The 23489-nt window shown below is 47.4% G+C and overlaps 1 protein-coding gene across 13 annotated transcripts in view; it reads left to right on the forward strand.

Annotated features, from left to right (window-relative positions):
- NEDD4L (NEDD4 like E3 ubiquitin protein ligase) overlaps positions 1-23489 on the forward strand; it is a 2900454-nt gene that overhangs the window by 1418545 nt on the left and 1458420 nt on the right. For all 13 annotated transcript variants that reach the window (XM_069627054.1, XM_069627053.1, XM_069627056.1 and 10 more), the window contains 3 exons: positions 6124-6185; positions 6299-6401; positions 14547-14710. In XM_069627054.1, the coding sequence (XP_069483155.1) occupies positions 6124-6185; positions 6299-6401; positions 14547-14710 (329 nt within the window). The remainder of the gene's footprint in view (positions 1-6123; positions 6186-6298; positions 6402-14546; positions 14711-23489) is intronic.

The following is a 23489-nucleotide window of genomic DNA, read 5'->3' on the forward strand; positions in this document are numbered from 1 at the left end:
TAAAATTGATTGCAATTAGACTTGCCACAATATTTAAAAAGGTTTACATTTGTTGGTGTATTACCAAGCCAGCTGTTTTTGGAGTGATTCTCTTCATTTTTGTGTTTCACATTGGATTTTGTGCCTTTGAGTTGTTTCCTGCCTCAAAAATAATTTGTAATTAAGGAGATTCCCTCTAGTGTGATTTTAATATGAACGTACACACTAATGGCTGGTGTGATAGGTAGAGTTTTAGTATGTGTTATGGCTGTGAACTAGCGGCGGATTTTGTGGCTGGGAACCTTGTTCTGCTTTGCCAGCACTGCGAGCCCTGACGCGCTCTTGCTGGCTTCCAGCAACTCACTCTACTTCCTGGAGGAGGCGGAGCTTCTAAAGCACGTGACGGAGCACGTGACCTCATCGAGGCCTCTTAAACAGCCGTGGTCCACCCTCGCGGCGTTAAGCCCGGTAGGAGACAAGGCCACTGGCTGTTGTGCGGCTGTTTGGCGCGTAGGCGCGTCAACCTCTGAGTCTTATTATTGAATGTGGAGTAAAGGGTAAGCCCGGCCGCATAATTAAGTATCCTTTTTTTGCATAGTTAATGGGAGACTGTGGGAGATTACAATCTCCTTTGATCCCTTACTCAGAATGAATAATCTTTTATATAGATTTTTTTAACTTGTCTTGCATTCAATTGACTGCTGAGTGATTTGGTCTCGCCAAAGATACTAGCTCTTCTGGCTATTTATCTTTATTTTCTCTCCTGCAACTCTACTGAGCCTATATGCCGCCTAAAGCACGTGGGGCAAAAGCGCCCTACAACTTACGAAAAGGCAGGACAAATCACCCCTACATGCCTAATAACAATCTAAGAGGTGGGGACAGTTTGAAATCGCCAGCTAACGCCGGAGGTACCATTCCGGAGCTATTTAAAAAGATCTTACCTGTATGCACTGACGAACAAACTGAGGAGACACTTTCAGCTACCCATAACGTAAGCCGACCACTGGATGTTACATCCCTTGACGACATTGACAATAATTCGTTATTGGATTTATGCCTATCTATACAGAAATCTATGGCTCCTCCATCTCATTTAGGAGAGCCAGGGATTAATGAGATGGGGACTATTAAGAAAATCGCAAGTATAACAGTGGAGGCTCAAGTGTTACAACCTGCTAATTCTACTCAGAGAACTTTATGCTCAGGCCGATTGTCTGAAACACCAAACTTATTGATTGACTCAGAAGAGTCAGGGCAAACTAAGGACGATCAACCTAGTGAGCTTTCACAGCTAAACTCTGCAGCTATTGCAGAGATGCAGGCGTCCTTATCCTCTCTCCAATTTGCCCTAAAAATTCTCCTCAAATTATGTGGAAGAATACATGCGAATACAATCTTACAGCTGAATCTTCCCGCTCCGGATCTAGATTATGAAGTAGGCCCTGAAGAGGTAAAGGAGCCTCAGATCCTATCTAGTCCAATTAACGTTGAGGGGAACGAACATCCGACAAACGAAGGAGACACTCATCTGACTAAGAAACAGCGTAGAATGGCAAAAAGAGCTGCCTTAAGAAATGTTCCGGCAGAGGTGGCTTTTCCACTCCCAAATACAATAATTCCACAACAGAAATCCAAAAAGGCAAGAAAAAGGGCACTAAAAAGAAAGAAAAACCGAAATAAAGGTCCGGGTACACTCACTAGCTGGATATTGGTGGAAAAATCTAAAGAAATTTCAGCCGTGAGTAATGCTAGCCAAGACTCTATCATTATAGAAAACCATTCTATTGATAATCAGTTTTCTACCCCTCAAAGGAACAACCCTAATAGCACATTTGAAAGCATGGATGCTGAAAGTGATACACCGGTTCCAGCAAGGAAAGAGAATAGAGAAGAAAATAAGATTTGCATTGTGAAGAATCTGAACCAGCAATGCCATGGCAAATGGCTTTCACGTACAGGCATGCTCGAGAAACTTCATCTAATACCTCAATTAAGAGTTATTAGATCTGAGGATTTCTCTTTTGTAGAGCCTCTATGTTCCACTAACCATAATGTGACAGCGCTGCATTGTACGGTCCTGGCCTCGGCTCAGCTGATTCGTAAACATAGAGTTAACTTAGCGCAAGTAGGCTTGGGGGTAGACGTGAATCCTGATGATGTAGACCCTCTGATTAAAGAAGTTCCCAAGCCTACTAAATCTGATAATAATACTAAACTACTTCCTCTTACTGGGAACCGAGTGCAAATGAGTGATATTCAGAACACTCTGAAATGGCTTGCAGAGGCCTTGCCCTCGGTTATAAATACACCCTGAACTTGCTCATTGCTATCCTGGAACACCAGGGGATTCAAACATATTACTCTAACTAATGGCTCGTTACCTTTTATTATGAATTATTCCTTTTTTCTATTACAGGAAACCTGGCTAACTGTACCAATTATAATAGACGGTTATAAGTTGTACCATACTTTTGCTAAAAAAGGCCAAATGGGAAGACCTTTTGGGGGACTGATGATCGGTGTAAGTAAAACTATAACATCTAATGAAATTAATACCGATCTAGAGGATAACATTAATGCGGTGGAGGTGGTTATACCGATCAAAAATAATCAGATGAAACTCTTGTTGGTCAATGTTTATAATCCACACGATGCGTCAAAGAGTGATCTAATACAAGATAGATTACATGATCTACTTACTGAGTGGACGAATGAATGCCAAAATAACCTCTTGGTCATTGCTGGGGATTTTAATTGTTCTATTAAAGGGGATGGTGGCACAACTAACAATAAGCATTTACATCCGTATCCCCTTATGTCTCAGAATTGTAGTGATGAAGAAGGGGAGAAGTGGTTATGTTTTATGAAGAGCTGGGACTTGGAATGCCTAAACGGTCGAACTATGAGTGACCGACCGGGACATTATACTTGGAAAGCAGGTGTTGCTCGCCGCACTCTTGATTATTGTTTTATTAGCCCGGAGGTGGCATCCCTGGTTAATGACATGGAAATAATAGACAACGATTGGAGTGATCATAGCGGCCTGAGTTTAAGTCTGAAATGTGATTCTCTATTCCCTTCAACAATAGCGACAGGAAGCTTGTTGGTTAATCATGCTGGCTCACGATTAATATGGTCTGAGAAAAACATATCTAAAGCATGTCATGATTGCGGTGAATGGGATGCTGATTATCACACCATGTTTGTTAATCTCTCAATAGAACACCTTGAAGGTTGGATTTATAATTTTACAGGTAAATATGTTACAAAAAAAATCTCTACTTGTTATCAGAGAACAGGGCTTGAGCGAGGGCTATGATAAGACAATTCGAGATGCTAAACGTACTCTGAGAAGGGAGATACGTAGAATCAGAGCCTACTCCCATTTAATTATGGATATACATATTAAGATCAGAGAGATAAAAAATAGGTATAGGACATGGTTAAAACACTGGAACAGATCGAAGAAATTGGCAAATTGGCAAAAAACCGTGAAGACTATTTGCTCGAGAAATTCCCGGAATATCTGGGCACTTCTAGGAGAAGCTAGGGGGAGTAGGGTAACCCCCCAAATAAACCCGATTGATGCTCAGGAATGGGTTAATTTACTGGAAACACGTAATGGTATGCCAGCAGTTAACCCCGAAATTTTTCCAACCATCTCTCAAGTTCCTAAGCCGTTCCCTATTTACCTAGAAGACCTGATAGGTAAGATTGCTAAACTTAAATCTTCCCGAGCCCCGGGGCCCAACGGTCTCTCCAACCTACTTATGAAGAGTAACCCAGTTTTCTGGGCTAACTTTCTGAAAATCCTCTTTGAAAAAGTTCTAAAAGAGGGGATAATACCTGAGACCTGGCAGAGAGCAATTTTAGTGCCAATTTACAAAAAAGGCAATAGATCTGACCCGGGCAATTACCGCTTGCTATCTATGTTAGATTGTTCTGGCAAATTATTTGCCTCCTTACTGTTACAGAAATTACAATCTTGGACCGAAACGGAAGGGATTCTGGACCGCTTTCAAAGCGGATTCAGACCTGGATACTCAACTACTCACAATCTTTTCATCATGAATAGTCTTAGAGATAAAGCCCTACTTCCTAATAATCCGCCTCTGTATGACTTATATATAGATTTTAAGGCAGCGTTCGACATGGTTAATAGAGAGAAGCTATGGAGGAAGCTTAGGAGCCTGGCATGCCCTGAAGACCTGCTCTATTATTTGCAACTCCTACATCATAACACCACAGTCCAGTTGAGGCTTGATGGAAGTGGATCCACAACTAGGGTGATAAAGCAAACAAGAGGGGTGAAACAAGGCTGCGTTACTGCACCCATGTTATATAATCTGTTCGTTTCCGATATGCCAAAATGTATTAGAGAGGTGAGTAACTGCCCTCCCAAGGTTGGCTCCCAACACTGCTTAATCCTGGCGTATGCGGATGATGTGGTTATCTTTGACCACACTTTTAGTGGTATTCTACGCTCGTCTGAGCGACTTTGGGAGTATGCGGAGGAGAACGAACTTACAATTAATCACATGAAAACAGAGTTGATCCTCTATAGTCATGGTAAAGTGAGCCGCCCTCGAATGATTGTAAGAGGACATGAAATTCAATATACCCATAGCTATAAATACTTGGGAGTAGAATTCGACTCTAAGGGAAATTCCCAATCATGTGTACAATTCCGCAAAATAAAAGCAGCGCAACTTACCTCTATGATATATCAGTTCTCTCGTAAGAAGAGTGGATATTCCATGTGGGCAGCTCGCCAACTTTACGTCCAATGCCTGATACCCATGGTAATCTATGGACTGGAAGTCCTGGTTGGCCTTAATTTGGATTGACTACAGACACTGGAAGGACGTTTTTGGCGAAAGCTGCTGGGATTGCCACCGGGAATACCAATGGCGATACTAAGATTAGAGCTGGGTTTACCCTCTTTAAAAGCTCTGGTCTTGAAGAAAAGAGCCGAGATCTACATTAAGCTGTATACTAATCCGACTAATCCCCTTCTGATAACCGTGAAAGAAGACGTTGTTAGGAATAAGCAGGCTCGTTTTGTGAGAGAAATGAATGCTCTATTTGAGATGATTGAATGGACCCCTAACTGGGAAGACAATTATATAAATCTAAAGTCCCAAATGGTAGAACGACTCAAAATTTGGGACTGGCAAGATAATTTTAGACATCTTGCGAGCCTCCACAGCTACGGGTTCATAACTCATGTTTTATATACCTTCAGAAGGGCACAAGGATATCTCAACCTTTGCCCCTCGGATAATCTAAGACGCTTCTTATTACTCCTACTTATTAACCATCTACCTGTCTTAGCGGTGTTGGGCCCTGAAAGGGCCATCTCTAAAACAGAGCGTTTTTGCAGGATATGTAAGAATAAAGATTTATTGGAAACTGCAAGACACGTTCTTACACTATGTCCCAGTTTGGGTTCAACCTACATAAAACATTATAGCAGATATGTACATAATCTTGACCATATTAAGTCCAAAGACTTTTGGCTAACATGTATTAACACCTTGAATCCTAGTCTACATTTGGCCCTATATAGAGTATGGTATACAGTTAAGGGAATACTTGAAATTTGAAGACTAGCCAATTTCGCTCAGTATCAATAAACAATAAACGAGTGATTAAAGGAAATTACATGAAATTGCATGAAAGTTATCTTCAGGATATGGCCACTGAAATTTGTAATAAAACTGAATATGATTTTAAGTGTTTTTCCATTTTTAAATATTGAACTGCTGTTTAAATTATAAGAAGAAAATATTATTCTGTTGATTTATGTGTAAAGTTTTTGTTTTAAAAACTGTATCACATTAAAAATAAAATAAATAAATTAGTATGTGTTCTTTACCCAGCAAAATAATACATACTGACTAAATCTAACAACATTCTGCCCCCTTCCTCTATTTCCCATTCCTCTCTTACACTACAGTATGTACGGCTTCATTTTCTGGGCGCTCCCTAGCGAGATTCATATGTTTCCTTTTTGCGGGTATACATAATAGGACCTTGTCATAATTAACAATCTGCAGAAAACTTTAATTTGTGGGGATAAGTACATTTACAATGCATACTGTCCAAAACATTCAAACGTTTCTTTCTATTGTTTTTCAGACAGAAGATCCAAACATGGAGCGGCCGTACACATTCAAGGATTTTTTACTTAGGCCAAGAAGGTGAGTACATTGCCATTGTGTGATGTGTAGTGCTTAAAAGCGTAATGCTATTAAAATTATAACTAAGCAAACTACCATAATGCATCTTTGTTGCGTTTTGTCATTCCGGATAGCCACAAATCTCGTGTAAAGGGTTTCCTGAGGTTAAAAATGTCATACATGCCAAAGAATGGAGGACAGGAGGAAGACATTGGTGATCAAAGAGAGGAATCTGAGGTAAGATCTTGATAGTCTGTGGATTGAGAAAAAAAGGAAAACCTATTTAGCTCTTTGACAAGCTTAACAATTGTGAGAACTGTTAATTTGTATTTGTTTTGTAGTTTAAAAGAGCTTCTATAATATGACACAAATCAGAGGTTCTGTTAATATATTATGGTAGTATAAAACTGGACTTTCATTTGCTTATTCTTTCTTTTATTTCTATTGGTTTATTGTTTTCCAAATCATGTATATTCCACATGATTTTTTAAATCTCAAGTTCCAAGCCATGCATATTACATATACCTAGAGTTTTGACTTGCTTTAGGACTGGGATTGGCGTACCGTCAATATTGATGGTCAAGTAGTCAGGGTGTAGGGTGCATCTTGTACTCATGGTGGCCCTGAATCATGCTGTTCCCATCTTCATCTTGTATCCTGGCTTGCAACATTATTTGTTACTACTGACTTCTGCAATTGTATTCGCTCTCCCCTCTTGCTTCTCCGCTCTTTTTGACAGCTTACTCTCTGTTCTCTCCTCCCCTCCCCTCTCCCTTTTTCATATCTCCTCCCCTCCTCCCCTTACTTAATTCTATGCACTTACTCTATCAGAATTGTCCCTGGACCTAGTATGATAGCAACCTCGTCCTTCACTCCACCATCCCCTTACTGTTTCCCCCCCAACCCCCAGCACTATCTGAAACGTTGTCAGGCCTAGTACGATAGTCTTTGTTCATCCCCTCCCTTTCTGCACCCCTCTCCCTCACCTTTTGTTTTTCGCCGGCTCTACCAGAAATTTCGTCGGGCCTAGTAAGGTAGTCGCCTGTCTGTTTCCATTTCTTTCCCACTCTTCCCCTCCCTTCTTTATCTATGTCTTAGCTCTTGCACTATCTGAAATGTCATCAGGCCGAGTACGATAGTTAATTTCACATCCTTACTGTTCATGGCCTGTAAGAATGTCCTATTTTCCCTTGGTCCCTCCCTTGCCTTGAAGCGCTTTGAAACACATTGTGTATAGGCACTATATAAATAAACTATCATATCATATACTTTAAATCCCATTGAATATATTAATACTACTCCCGCATCCCTCAGACATGTTCTACTGCTTAAACCTCTCATCTGGGTGAGGATAGTGGGATCGGAGGTAGACCACTAGGATTGTAATGTGGTCTTACTATCTAGCAGAAGTATCATTGTGAAGAGAAATGTTATATCGTCAGATGATGGCAAAACCCAGCCATCCAGAATCACAGGTAAATATTGGCAGCTTAGGTTTACTGTAATATGTTAACAAGCGCTAGAAACACAATGCACATTTATAATATAGTAGGCCTCTGAATAATGAAAACCAATTTTGACATACATTATGGATAAAAATCAATGGTTCCTCTCTGAAGAAAGTGACAGAAATTACATCAGCTAGCAAACTGCTATAACAGTTTTGCTTCTTTATTGAAGAACAACCTTAGCTCTATATGACTGTGTGTAGCTGCATGCATATATTGATTTTATTACACATACTCTGACTGGGAGCACTGATGTTGACTTAACCGAACTACTGCACCTTAAGCTACTGTTAGATTCCTTGGATTGTGTTTCCTTAAACAGGTAACACCTGAAGGAATGCAGCATTTTCGGTTGTGATTGTAAGATTTAAAAACAATTAAATTACTTGCCTTATGTTTTTGTAGATTCTTTTTGTGATATCATTATATTTGTATGAAGGGTATGACGCACAGTTGAGACTTCCAAGTGTTACTCGTGGTAAAACCTTTGTAGCTGGGATCTAAATCGTTCTGTAAATAGTGAACCATGGAATTATAACTTACTAACTTTTTTTAAAGCTGGCCAAATGCTCACCTGTTGCTATATTTTTCCAGAGTCTTCAGTAGGCAAGTATCAGTGCTCCGTATGAGATTTTGAAATTGAAGTATTGGAATCTTGGAATCTGTGGCTTGATTTAGTATTCTTAAGTGGTGTGACAATTCCAGTGAATTCCTCCCTTCTCCCCAAGGGGCTGCCACCCACTTTGAAATTAGGGAGGTGGGACTACTACTCAGTAACCTCCCTAGGGGACAGGGCAAGTGGGATCCCATTGTGGGGTGACCCTCCTCCCCCGCCCCTGTCTGGGGACAATGAATATAAAGTAGGGATTCCCTTTCACCTCCACTCACTGCAAAGTCCCAAGCATTCATTTGGGTATATGGAAAACCAGGGCCCTTTTAGGTGGATGGCTTGGTCTGTACCTTATCTGTGGCAGTCTCATTGGAAAATCTAGAACCATCCAAGGAGAGTCTCAAATGCACCTGCAGATCAAGAGAGAGACCAGCCAAGACGCGAGAGACTCCCCTCAAAAAGAGCCAAAAGCGAGAGCCCTGCAGTCAGTGTGGTCTGCAGGGACCCGAAGCAGCCCTTGGAGAACGGCCTCTTCACCGATCCTGCCAAGCCTAGGACCGCCAGGAGAAGAATCCACTTTATGTGATGGAAGACATAACTGTGTCTTGCTCCTCCAATACAGGGGGAAAAAACGTTGGTGTGTTAATATCCCCGCAAAAATATCGCGATACAAAAATACTGCCATATTTTTGCGGCTATATTGACCCATGGACCCTGCGGGGGACACCCCCACAACCCCTGCATTATTTTAAAATGTGCGAGGGACACCCCCGCTCCCACAAATTATCCCCCCCAAAAATATCGCCTATGGTGAGACAAACGGCCATATGTACGGCAATATTTTTGGTGGGGATATTTTGTAGGGATACCAAAAAAACCAAGGCAATGCAACAAACCATGCAGTCTGGAGCGGTGTCCAGCTAAAGTACCTAAATCAAAAGGATCGAATGCGAAAGGTGAGAATGCATTCGACCGAAAACAAGAAAATTGCATTTTTTTTTTTAAAGTATATTTTTTTTGTTGCTATAGCTTAGCTAAAAAAAAGGCGTTTTTACACCAAAAAGGGGGATTGGGGCCGGGACCCTTTTGAGTCGATACTTTGACCTATAACCGTCCAGAGCCAGGACAAGATGGTCAGTCTGTGCAAAGGTCCACAGCCCATACTGTCAGGGTGACCGCCTACACACCCAAGCACTGCTGTTGAAGCGAAGGTACTCTGATTTACACGAGGGGCAGTGATACCACCCTGTAGCCCACACGGGCCAACGATAGTCAGAAGATCCCAGAAGGAGGTAAAAGAAACCACCAGGAAAACCGCAACCTGAGCGGGGCCAAGCAAACCCATATTCTGCATGGGGCTTATAACCAAAATACTGTAAGAAAATCAAAACTGCAACAAAAGCAGGGCCATAGCCAATATGGGGCAGATAACCAGAAGACCCCAAAAAGGGGGTGGGGGGGGTAAGAGAAACATCTAGAGAAACAGCAACCAGTTTGGGGCCAAGCAGGCGCATAGCACCCATGTGGCTAATCAGAAGAACCCAAGAGAGGTTGAGAGAAACTATGACCAAAACTAGAACCCAAGTTGGGCGAAGCAAGTGCTTAAACTATGCAAGGCCGAAAGCAGGAATAGCTGAACAGGAACAAGAGAGTGGGCTTTTCGAAATACGAATTACCACGAATCAAAGGAACGCATTAGGTTTAATAGATCCCTGAGGAGGGGGTAAACCATGAGCTATTTGGACTAGCTGATAAAGCCAACCCTGTGCCCAAAATGTTTTGTTTGTTCATCGGAGCCACCAGGCTAAGAGCTGGAAGCAACTCTGTTGTAAAGACCTTTTTGTTAGTTCGTTGGAACTGCCAAACTAGGAGCCAGAAGGGACGTTTTGGGAACTCTTTGGTTGCGTTATGAAAACCATCCGCCCCTGAGGGAACACAGGGGTGGATGTGGACTTAATTGAAGTTAAAACTAGATTGTCTTTCTTCCTTTTCATAGTGTTAGGCCAGCTTAGGTTTTTACAGAGGACTGCGTTTGATTGACGTCCTGACAAGCACCTGCTTATTTTTCATTTCAACACACAGAGAACTACAGGAGCACATGCAGAAACCTTAGGTTTCTAATATTTCTTCAGCATGTTGCTGTATTTCGTATGGGTTAGATTCGACTCTGGATAAAGTTATGGCCAATCTGCTAGCCTTAGACTCTAGCTTGCTTTTAGGGTGATATCTTTTGATCTGTTTGGGCCTTTGACAAGGTGTACTATACAATCTTATTTAGGACAACTGTCTTGTGGACTGCTGCTCCTCTGGCCCTTCTACAGCTACCCCTCCTCCCTCCTCTGCCTTTCCCCTTTTTTCTGCTGACGAGGTTTCCAGACAAGTCCGATCTATGAAAGTCTTGTCTAAACAGGTTCACCCCTGTTCCTCCAAAACTATCAAGGACCACATCGACTCCCTGGCTCCTGCCCTGGCTGACTTTTGCAACCACTCCTTGGCCTCTGGAGTCTTCCCATCCCCCCTTAAGCACTCCCTTGTGCACCCTCTTCTTAAGAAACCCTCTTCTGACCCCTCCTGCCCTGCTAACTATCGCCCAATCTCCATCACTCCCTTCCTGGGCAAGCTCCTGGAGAAACTGGCCATCTCCCATCTTAACCTCCATGCTGAATCTGTTGGCAGTCTTCATGACCATCAATCTGGCTTCAGAGCTGCCAGAAGCACGTAAACTGCTCTCCTGAACATCCGTGAGGACCTACTCTTGAACTTTGACTCCAACACTCCGTGTGTTCTCATTCTGCTCGATCTCTCTTCTGCCTTTGACACTGTCAACCATGCCATCCTGCTCAACCGTCTCCGTGATAACCTGGGTATCACTGGTCAGGCTCTGGCGTGGCTGACCTCTTTCCTCTCCAATCGACCCTCCCAGGTCCAACTGGGGTCCTTCCTCTCTGACATCTTTTTCTCCACCTGTGGTGTCCCCCAGGGATCAAATCTATCCCCCTGGCTGTTCAACCAGTACCTGGCACTCCTTGCCCACTGCATCGCCGCTCTCTGCCCCAACTTTCAGTGCTATGCGGACGATACCCAGCTCATTTTCAGGCTAACCTCGGCCTCCTCCTCTCCTTCCCTCATCTCTGACTGTCTGCTATCCACGAATAGTGTGCCGCCAATGACCTCTGCCTTAATTCCAGTAAGACTGAGATTCTACTCATCAGCACACCCACTCCCTCCTTTCCTGCAGCTCTCTGGCCGGCCTCTCTTGGCCCTCTTCCTGCTCCTACCTGCACGGCAAAAAACCTCGGGGTTATCTTCGACTCCACACTCTCCTTCTCTCCTCATATATCTGACGTCTCTAAAAAGTCACACTACCAGCTGCACCTCCTCAGAGGTATTCTTCCCTTCCTCTCCTTCCCCCAGAAGCTCACTGTCTCACGGGCCCTGGTTCTCTCAAAGCTGGACTACTGTAACAGCCTCTATCTTAATCTGCCTGGCTCCACTCTCCGCCCTCTGCAACTCATCCAGAACAGAACTGCGAGACTTGTCCTTGGCCTCAAGCCCAGGGACCGTATCTCTCCAGGACTGAAGTCTCTACACTGGCTCCCAGTGGCTGCAAGGATAAAGTTCAAAACCCTATGCATTGTCCACAAGGCCTTCTGGGGCCTGGGGCCTAAATACCTTCAACTCTCTCTTCCTAAATATCTTCCTTCCCGAGCCCTTCGCTCATCCGTCTCCAACTCCCTCAGGGTCAGCCGCTTCTCGAAGCAACGAGCTGGGGGTAGATCTCTCTCCGCGGCAGGGGCCTCCCTCTGGAACAGCCTTCCTGCCTCCCTGAAACTTGAGGAGAACCATCTACGGTTCCTGAAGCACCTCAAAACCTTCCTCTTTGCTTCTGCTTTCTCTCTCCCTCTCTCCTGCTAATTCTTCGCTGAATCTGCACCGAATCTGCAACTGGGCCACTCTCGCCGACCTCAGTCCTGGGCCCAGCCACTCTCCACTTGCACTGCCTCCCTGGCAACCCCTGCACTGCGGGACTGTCTCTGTATCCCTACAGCCCCCGTTCCCAGCACTTGTCTGCACTTACCTTGCACTTGCCACCAGCTGGCCCTTATTTATTTTATTCTACTTACCTTGTACTGCACTTCCCCCCTCCCCTCCCCTTGCACTTTCTCCCTTCCCCCTACTGCTGCACTTGCGCGATCTGAATGACACCTGGCCTAGTAGGATCGTTGTCTGTCTTCCCCTGTTCCCCCCTCCCTGCCTCGTCGTGCCCTGAAACACTTGAAACCCTTGTGTATAGGCGCGTTACAAATGCCATATATCATATCATATCATTTGGATCTGTTTGATGGTTACCTCAAAACAGTCATTTATTTTGAGAATGTCCTTGAGTGTAAGCTGGTGGCTGAGGGTGCAAACATTTTTCTTCAGACAGGTGCACCTTTCTGGGCTGATGCATGCACCGGAGCTGAGAATCTTGTCTTTGGATTTCTATAGAACAAACTGGAAAGTGCAACAGGCAATGGACCGACTGAGCTAGGGTGCAGAATATGACAAAGTGGTTACCAAATGGCCTAAAGAAAGTTGCCTGACGGCCAATTGAGAATCATGTTATAGGAGCAATGCTGAGAAGATGGGACCTGGGGGGGGGGGGTGGTGGACGCTGGTGGGTCCGCCATGCAATATCTTATGGACCTTCTGGAAACTGTGTAACTTAAAATCTACCAGAGTGATGACTGAGTACTTTTCAACGGTTCCCACTGAGCCTCGTCTAGGGGCATGAGCGCAAACAGATACTGAGGTTCCCTTTTGCCTAACTTCAGCAGTGAGCAGACTGTGATGCCTAGCAGCCCTACCATTTAATTCCAGAGATGAGGTACGGTTGAATCTGTTTAAATTGCATCCTTTTCTAGAGGTGCCCTCTAAATCAATGTTTACCAATGCCTGCCCCTAGGTGAAGAAGAAGCCTAAATTGGAGAGCAAAGTACTGATTTGCATGGCTTTGCACTGACTTTTCCTATTCTAAAGAAACAAATCCGTGTAACAGACTGGCAGCGCACCTACTTGAGCCCAGTGTCAAAGCTTCCACTACAGTCTCTGCTCTATGTAAGGGATGTTACCATGCCTTCTAATGACACAGAATAAAAGGCCGTCTAATGTCACAGAAAAAAGCAAGAGAGATGCCATCAAGGCTCCTGCAGTATTTGAGCCCTCTAAATTGTCATTAGATGCAATCACGTAATCCTCTCCTTTTTCACCAATCATTCTAGAGGATGTCCATTCCTTAGTTGACTTGGTGTCCTCTGCTTACATGGGTCCCTTAGTTTTGAGTATAACACAGCAAGACCTGGCCCACACCTCCACCAGTGACAGTTTTTTCTTCCCCGCTCCAGGTCCCCATCCACTCACCAACGGTCTTGTTGACTCCATGGACAGTCAGGGTAGGAACGGCCCCTTAAGCTCTAGCCACTCTGATTTGATTTGATTGACCCTCCACAACACAGGATTTGCAGATACATCATATGGTTACCTGAGCTAACCTTTAAGTGCCTACCCCCATAGCCCCTCTTGCCGGGCTCAAGGTCATACACATTTACTTGGCAGCAACCAACTTTCACATGTTCCAGAGGCCCAATTGTTTGCCACATTTCACTGAGCCATTTCCGCCACTGTGATGTGGAAGTAGCTAGCTGACGTTATTCAGCCGGTTATTGTAATGCCACTCACAGTCGAAGTAACCTAGGCTGTTTCGCAACCACAACCGCTCCGGAGGGATACTCAGTCAACACAGAAACCTCAGTCAGACCAGGCCTTTCAGTTGTGGCTCCTTCACCCCTCGCATGGAACCACAGTTGCATCCTTGATCAATGAAGAACTGGAAGCTGATAAATACCCTTTCACAGTGCGAGAGTCTCCCTGTGTCTTATGCGCCTCATCAGTCAATGGCATGTTTGTGGCATCCTGACTGCCAGACAGGGGAACAAGATTGGCATAATGCTACAGCCTATTGCCCTTGCGATGGCCAAGGTGATATGGAAGAAGCTTCATTCTGCGTTAGCACCCACTGCTCCATTATAGTTCTCCTGTTGTGAACAAAATGTTATACACCTAAGCAATGAGATTACTATTTACTCCAGATTTAAATTGTGATGGACACTTAACTTTTTGAGAGTAACGATTTCACCTGTTTTCTTCTGGCAGGTTGGAAAGTTTGAGCACAGAACAAGAGTTGAAATTAATAAATGTTTATTTCTTTCATATTCAAACCAGGCATGGGACGCAGTTGACTCTAGTGAATCGGTGTCTCAGCATCAGCATGAACTTCCACCACCGCCAATGCCTCCAGGATGGGAGGAGAAAGTTGACAATCTCGGTCGTACTTACTATGTAAACCATAACAACAGAACAACACAGTGGCATCGGCCAAGCTTAGTGTAAGTATACTGACCTTCAATGGATGAATGAATGAATAAATGATCCTTATTCGTAAAGCAGAAATACAACCCAAAAAGGTATCGCAGCGATGTCCATTGCAATTCAATAGTGACTGCAAAATAAACCACATTGGTGTTTTAACTGTTTGTTGAACACGTTTTAAAAAACGTTTTATTTGAAGCTGTTTGACTTTCCACTGACATACTTGCATACACATAATGACACATACTTCTGTATTCACAGGTGATATTCGATGTTTCACATTGTGAACACCACCAGTATCAACATTTTACATGGTGTGGTGTGTGGGGAGTTTTAGTGCTACTTTATTGCCAGGTTTGGAACATTGTAGACTTATGCATTGCATATCAATTGAAAAGATTTTGGCCATCACTATTCAATAAATGCAATTGTGCATGCTCACATTCAGGGATGAGCAATCTTTGAAATTGTAGACCACGTTTTTGGAATTACTTTTTAGATGTAGATTAGAAAAAGAAAGTCTGGGTAATTTCACACTTATTTATTATCCCCTTTCATGTGATTGTTGAGCCTAATGAGAATGAAACATGCCACAAGTGGTTTCTTTCAAGGCAGCCCAGGATGTTTTTTTTCCAAACCAAAGGCGATCCTGCTTTGCCCACAATGGTTTGGCACTTAATGGATGATGGTACACCATTCCAATGCTTAAAGATGTATTGGGAATACAAATATTTGAATGCGGTTGGTGTGACTGATGTTTCACATAAACATCACTCACTTAAAATCCTCTTCCCTAAAATGTAAGCAACCTTAAGTCTCTCTTCCTGTTTTCTGCCAGTGTAACTGCCATCCATGAATCAGTCATACACCATTACGCTGGAAACACTTTTACAATCCACATGATATGTGACACGCCTCCCTCCTTGCAAATACCACAGGCACCACACATTCTCCAGCATGGGGTCTGGCATGGATTCACATGCTCATTCCCCGTCGTCAGGCTGGGAATCCTCAGTAAAGAAAAATCAGTTTCAGTTTCGTTTCTGAACTGTCTTTCTCCTAATAACCAATCACTGGTCTCTGGGTCATACTGCCCCCAGCCAATGACTACCCTCTACCTAAGCCCCTCCTCTGGCAGCCATCTTCAGATTTTTACCGCACGTTCAAGTGTTGGGAGTCCTTGTGGTTTAGCTCTCAAGCTTTTACTGCTTTTTGTGATTTTTCAAAGAGTTTAATCTCCTTTTTTCGGTCAATCAAGCCTCAAGCTCCACCGTTTCTACTTCCGATCAACGGGGACCCGTTTCAGAATTTTCTACGCCCCTCAAGGGCGAAGTTCTCATCGAGTTTCGCTTCTTGGAGGATTCCGGAAGATCTTTGAGGCCTACCCTGCATGGACATGGCCCAGGACAAAGGAAAACGACGCCCGGATCCAAGCTGTTCAGGAGCTGCCCTGGATGCGAATTGCAGAATGTCTTCGAGGATGAGCATTCCAGATGCCTCTTCTGCCTTCACGAAGACAAAACGCACGTGGAGAAGGACTGCATTTTGCAAGAACATGTCGGAGCGGACTATGAAGGATCGGCGTATCCGCCTCACCAACTGGCTGGAAGGGAAGAGCCCAGCAGTAGATGAGAAGAAGTCCGAGCGGTCTTCTAAGACTGTTGAGGGCACTCTGGCGATGGGGGCCCAACAAAAGGCAAAGCACCGCGAGTCCGCGGGCACCAGGAGCGCCGATCGGTCTGGCTCCTCGGTTGCCAGGCAGGGCGCACTTTCACCGACGCCATCAACCACGAGCCAACGCTCTGGTTTGTGGAAGAGGAAATCGGAGAACCCGGGTAAGCTTCGGGGGAAGCTCCGGTCGATCCCGACGGAGACAGCCGAGGGGGAGTGAGGCAGTGGCCCTCCGCCCAAGGTGAAGGCCTCAGGCACGCCCCAGGTCGTTAAGGCCTTGATTCACCCGGCTAAGGCCTCTATCAAGGGAGTCGCAGCAGCCTTGGCAAATCCTGTGGAGGCGACCTCGGGTCCTAGAGTTTCCCTGCCACTGCGGAGGGAATCCTCTTTTCAACCCATCGATAAGACCCCCGTGAAACCCCCGGTGGAAAAAGAGGGGGGGGGCAGTGGCCATCACGGACACAGATACAGCCTCTGAAGAGGAGCTGGCTGGAGTCGCGAAGATCCTGAACAAGAGGTTCGAGGAGGTCCAGTCCCACGGGAGGGATCCAGACGAGGCAAAGCGGACAAAGAAAGCCACGGTGGTGCTGACGAGGAACTCGTGGAGGCGGAGGATTCCACTCCCCAACCGTCGCGCCCGTCGCAGCCGGTACCTGAGCCACAGGACAACTCGGGAGCAATATTGATGGCGATCCAGGCCTTGTGTACGGAGATAAGGACAAGGTTGCCCTTTCCCCAACGGACGATCCAGCGGAGCCTGGATCGTTGGTAAGCCCTCCAAGCTTCATAATTCATCCCCCCCGCCCTTCCAGCCTTCATGGTCTTCGCAACCTTCATCTCCTTCTCTTGATCGGAGGGATGACACGGGAACGAAGATGGCCACGACGGGGATGGATGACGACGGCGGTGACGACGGGATGGGCCTTCCATCAACACCTCCTCGGGCCTCCCCGCCCGACGAAATTGGCTCCTTCCACGCCATGATCACCAGGGCATCTGAGCTCTTCCAGCTCTGCCCTGAGGAACAGAAGGAAGGAAGGAAGGTTTCCTCTTTCAACGGTGTGAGGCCAAGAGGAAGACGGTCCTCTCGGTTCCTTTATTTGACGACATCTGGGACGAGGGACTGTTGCTCCTGAAGAACCTGTCCACGACTCCTGCCAGGAGAGACCGGTACGAGAAGAAGTACCGGGTCCCCCATGTGCCTTAGGACGCAGCCGACCCCGGATTCGGTCGTCTCCGTGGCGGCCAAGAAGAAAGCGGCGGGGGCGACGGCTTCAACTTCGACCTCCCCGCCGGACGGCGAGGGGAAGAAACTGGATGCATGGGACGGCGGGTCGTCATGTCGTCGTCGTCGGCGGCGACGACGACTATTAAAGCGGCCAAGGCCCTCGCGATTGTGGCCCGCTACGACAGGGAGCTGTGGTTTAAGATCCCTCCCCTGCTGGACTTCCTCATGGACGACAAAAGGGCAGAGGCCCTGGAGATCCTACAGGAAGGAGAGGTGGCGTCGGACCATGCTATAACGGTGGCCACGGACATTGCTGACACTGGTTTTTGCCAAATGGGCAACAGTGTTTGCCTTCGCCGGCGTGGTTGGCTTAAGGCAACCGATTTCCGCCAAGACGTGCAGACTAGAGTTCCGGACATGCCCTTCGATGGGAACAACCTGTTTGGCAAGACTGTGGATGAGTCACTGCAGGCCATCAAGGCCGACACAGAGATGGCTCGGGCCTTGGGTGTTCTGCAACGACGACAGCCACCTTTTCGGAACTCTGGAGGTAAGCAAGGTGCCTCCAAAGGATTCGGTGGTGGCTCCACGACGTACCGCCAGGTGGCCCGCTCCTCTTAGCAGGAGCCCTACAGAGGATGCGGCAAGTCGGGAGGATCTCGTTGTCGTCGCCAAGGAGGACAAGACGGCAAGGCCGCTGCCAAGCAGGACTGAACCGGCTGTAGCGTCGGGCCCCCACCTGATCACCCCGGTGGGAGGCCGGCTGGCGAAGTTCGTCAGCGTGTGGGAGTCCATCTCCACCGATCGATGGGTGATGGATACCCAGGCCCGCATTCCACCCGTGGCCAGGAAGGAAAACCACGTCCCTCCATTGCTGCTGGAAGTAAGGGCGATGCTGAAGAAAGGAGCCATCAAGCTCGTCCAAAAGAGGCTACGGGGCTCCGGAGTGTACTCACAATGCTTCCTCATAAGAAAGAAGAGAGGCAGCTGGCGACCCATCCTGGACCTGCGTCGTCTAAACAAGTACATTAAGTCCCAGAAGGTCCGGATGGTCACCCTCCAGCACATGCTGGGGAAGCTGGAGGAAGGCGATTTCTTATCGTTGCTGGACTTGGAGGATGCCTACTTCCACATCCCCATTCTAAAAGGACATCGAAAGTTCCTGCGATTCATAGTCCAAAGGCGACACTATCCGTTCAAGGCCTTTCCCTTCGGATTGAAGTCGGCACCCAGGGTATTCACCAAGTGCCTAGCACCAGCGGTGGCGTGGATGCGCCTGCAGGGGATCCATGTCTACCCCTACCTGGACGATTGGCTCATCCAAGCAAAGACAAGGGAACTCGCCGTCGTGCACACAGCGAAGACCGTCCAGCTGCTCACGGATCTGGGATTCTCGATCAACTTTGCGAAATCCCACTAGGTGCCGTCTCAAGTCGCCCTGTTCCTGGGAGCCAGGCTCGACACAGTGGCGTGATTGGCTTCTCCGTTGGAGGAAAGGATGAAGGCCATATTGCGCAAGGTCCAACGGCTGTCGACCATGGACGTGGCCAGGGTGAGGTCCATCAAGTCCCTGCTTGGCATGATGTCCTCGTGCATCTACCTCGTGTGCCTGTGCAGGCTGCGGATGTGTCCACTGCAAGAGTTCCTCGACGCCCGTTGAATGCAAGCGGCGGGCAGCTTCGAAGACAGGATCTCGCTCAATGAGTCATTCCGCCAAGCGATCCGGTGGTGGGGCACCCACGCGCATCTGGCGGCGGGTATGGACTTCCAGACCCCAGCACATCAGGAGACGGTGACGTCTTGCGCCTCCCTGGAGTGATGGGGAGTGCACACTGGAGATCTCCACGCAAGAGGCCTTTGGCTCCCGGAGGAGAGGTCACTACACATCAATGTCCTGGTGCTCTGGGCCATGTTCTGGGCCCTCAGGTTGTTCCTTCCGTCCCTCAAGGGCAAGGTGGTTAGGATCTTCACCGACAACACCACCACGATGTTCTACATCCGGAAGCAGGGAGGCACCATATCCTCAGACCTATCCAAGGAAGCCCAGGATCTGTGGCACTGGGCTGTCGCCCAAGGGATGTTTCTGGTAACCTTCCATTTGGCAGGAATAAAGAACCATCGCTGACTCTCTCAGCAGGCAGCTGCGCACGTGCCACGAGTGGGAACTGGGCCAGGATCAGGTGGATCTACTTTTCCAATGATGGGGCAATCCCCAGACCGACCTACTCGCGACGGCGACAAACACCAAGTGCCGGAGGTTCGCCAGCAGGTTTCCCCAGCTGGGGAGCATGGGCGATGCCTTCTCATTCCCCAGGGACAGCCTGTTCCTCAATGCGTTCCCACCGTTGCCGTTGCTGCTGCGACGCATCAACCAACTCAGACGTTCCCGGTGCAGGATGATCATCGTCGCACCGGCGTGGCCAAGGCAGATCTGGTTTCCAGACCTTCTGGTCATATCCGCGTCCCCCCCAGTCAAACTGCTGACGGACGCGGATCTCCTCGCCAGAGAAGGGGGCGCCATCCTCCACCACGACCCGGGGTCGCTGAACTTGCAGGCTTGGCTTCTGCAGCACTAGAGTTTGGAGGGTACGATATCCTGGCGGACTGCAAGGAGGTGCTTGCAAAGGCCAGGGCGTCCTCAACTCTCAAGTGCTACGGACACAAATGGAAGAAGTTCTCTGTCTGGTGTGGTGCACAGAAGATCAACCCTCTACGTATTACGGCTCCTCAAGTGCTGCCGTACCTATTGTCGCTGGCCAAGGTGGGGTTAGCTCATGCCTCCATCAAGATACATCTAGCGGCGATTTCCCGCTACACCAGAGATCCGGGGACGATCATCTCTGTGCTCTCATCGCCTGGTGAAGGAGTTTATGAAAGGACTGTTGCGATCATTCCCGCCGTTGACGGCTCCGGCCCCGGTGTGGGAGCTCAACGTGGTGCTGAGCACGTTCATGGGGCCGCCATTCGAGCCTATGCATTCAGTGCCGTTGAAGTTTCTGTCGTGGAAGACAGCATTCCTCGTGGCCATCACCTCTGCACGACGAGTGGGAGAGATCCAGGCCCGGTCTTGCAAGCCTCCATACTTGACTTTTCACGACACGAGGGTGGTGCTGAGGACGCACCCCTCCTTCAAGGCCAAGGTGCAGTCGGGCTTCCATCTCAACAAGCCCTTGGTGTTACCCTTTTTCTTCCCGTCGCCGGCCGAGAGGACTTTGCACTCGCTGGATGTGGCTAGAGCGCTGAAGTTCTTCTACGTGGACCGCACAAAGAGTTTTCGGAAGACATCACAGCTGTTTGTGAACTTTGGACCTGTGAACCAAGGAAAGGCCCCCTCGAAGGCTTCCATTTACAGATGGCTCTTCGGCTGCATCATGCACTGTCACCGGTTGGAAAACCGACCGTTGCCCGGCCGTCCAAGAGCCCATTCAACCAGAGCAATCGCTGCTACCACGGCGTTCCTGTCTGGTGTGCCCTTGCTGGACATCTGCAGGGCTGCTACTTGGTGGTCGATGCACACCTTCACGAGATTCTACTGCGTTGACCGGGATTCCATGGAGGAGTCAAGAGTCAGCCAGGCAGTGCTGCGCAACCTGTTCACCTGAAGGTGGGCCTGGTGAGGAGGTAAGAGATGCTTAATGTTGAGTTGATGAAATGCTTAACGTTGAGCCTTGCCACCACCAGTGGTTGTGCATGTGTGTACTGCTATGTATTCTTCTATTCATGAGCATGTGAATCTATGCCAGACCCCATGCTGGAGAAGAAACAAGTTACCTGCAACTGTTGTTCTCCAGCATGGGTCTGGCATGGATTCACATGCGAACCTTCCCTCCTACCCCTCTGCGGCTCTTCTCTTGGTCCTACTGCCACGTTACATGCTACCAAATCTGAAGATGGCTGACAGAGGAGGGGCTCAGATAGAGGGCAGTCATTGGCTGGGAGCAGTATGACCCAGAGACCAGTGATTGGTTGTTAGGAGAAATACAGTTCAGAAACAAAACTGAAACTGATTTTTTCTTTACCGAGGATTCCCAGACTGATGGGGAATGAGTATGTGAATCCATGCCAGACCCATGCTGGAGAACAACAGTTACAGGTAAGTAACTTGTTCCCTCCTCTATCTAAGCAAGATGATGCAACTGCAGTGTCATCTGCTAGACAAATTGATGTAGTCACTCTGTTCTTTCATGATTTAGTTTCTTGTACAATGCAGCAGAATAGCAGTCTTGCACAGTGCTTATAATGGCATCTGCCCAACACGCAGACGTGATGCCTGAGATTGAAAGAGCTCTCCCTACAGACCTCTTGAAAATGAACTGGAAAATGTTGTCTGCATCTGCTTCTCAGCGGATGCAGCATGGGGCCCAGGATAACCCACTCCCTCAGATTCGGGAGACTACTCTCTCCAGAAATGGTAGAAGGGGAGCAGATAACTTATTGCAATGGGACTGGCTATGGAAATGCTGTAGAGAGTAAAACTTGGGGATATGGAGGCTCAACACTATGTTGTACAGTGGCAACAGAACCTGTCTGTTCTGATTCATGTTCCTAGTTGTTAACCGGAACTACCTGCAAATGGAAAACCTGTCTGGGTAAATGGTTTTCGGCATCCTTGACTAATTAGGAATGCAAATCTGTGCTCATGTAAAGTAATGGCTTGCAGCCACCTTGTCCTTAGCTCTGCTAGGCAACGAGGATATTATCTTGGCGGCGTATGGTAAAATGGTCTATTCCGACGCCTCGCTGCACCTTCGTCAGTCTAATGCGGATCCCATGCTCGCAGCCGTTAACCAGAGGCTCTGGCAGGAAATAGCTGACTTCCTTCCGGAACTTCCGGGGCACAGTCAGGCACGCTTCAAGGCGGGGCTGGCAGAAGCAAAGATGGTCGCTTTAGACGACATGGAGTCCACTGTTGCACATATTGACACCTCAGATCGGGCCATCTGCATAGCTACGGACGTGAGAAGGACTGCCTGGCTCCGGGCTACCAATTCAACCCAGAAGTGCAAGAGCGCATATTGGACCTTCCATTCGAGGGTAGCAAACTTTTTCATTTCTCCACCGATGAGGAACTTGATAAAAGAACAGTTCCCAGACTGCGAAATCCTTATCCATCCTCACAAAGTCCACGCACAAGACCTACACTCAAACGCACCAGCATTCCGACAAGGGTCGGGGCTCCCAAGAACGACAGTCCAGGCAGCCGGACCGATCTCCAAATCAACGCCGCCGCAAGGAGTACAAGGTGGGAATAAGGACTTCTTTCAGTCCCCCTCCTCAGGAAAAAAGGCATGAGACTCAACAACTCTGTTGGTCGAAATTTGATCGCTCGTAGAGAGCCAAGCAGTGGAAGAAGTCCCAGCCTCCCAGCTGGATATGGGCTTATACTCCAGGATTTTCACCATACAGAAAAAGAACCGGGCTGGCCTGAGAGTTGTGTTGGACCTTTCCACCCTGAACCTTTCCCTTCCGCTTCAAAAGTTCAAGATGGTTACCTCAGCGCTTATTGCAGAGACACTGTGCAGGGAATACTGGATGTGCTCCCTGGATCTAACGGACGCTTACCTACACGTCCCGATTTGGCAGCCCCATCGGTCCTTCCTGAGGTTCAGGATCATAAGCTTCCATTTCCAATACAAAGTTCTACCCTCTGGCCTCACCTCAGCCCCAAGGGTCTTTACCAGGCTTATGAATGCAGTGGTAGCCTGTTAGGGAGAATTCTCATCTATGGCTAATTTCCCTCACCTAGTGAGTCCCCCGGCAGCTTTGCTGGACTTCTGGAGTTTATTTTTTTCCACTTGGTAAGAGTGAGAGCGTTTCCCCCACTCTTACCTGTATTTTGATTTTTCTATGTGTTTCTATCTGTTTTTGTGATTGTGGACTCTGAAGTACACCACTTC

This window comes from Ambystoma mexicanum, chromosome 6p (assembly GCF_040938575.1).
Source record: "Ambystoma mexicanum isolate Mex_15411 chromosome 6p, UKY_AmexF1_1, whole genome shotgun sequence".
Taxonomy (NCBI): Eukaryota; Metazoa; Chordata; class Amphibia; order Caudata; family Ambystomatidae; genus Ambystoma; species Ambystoma mexicanum.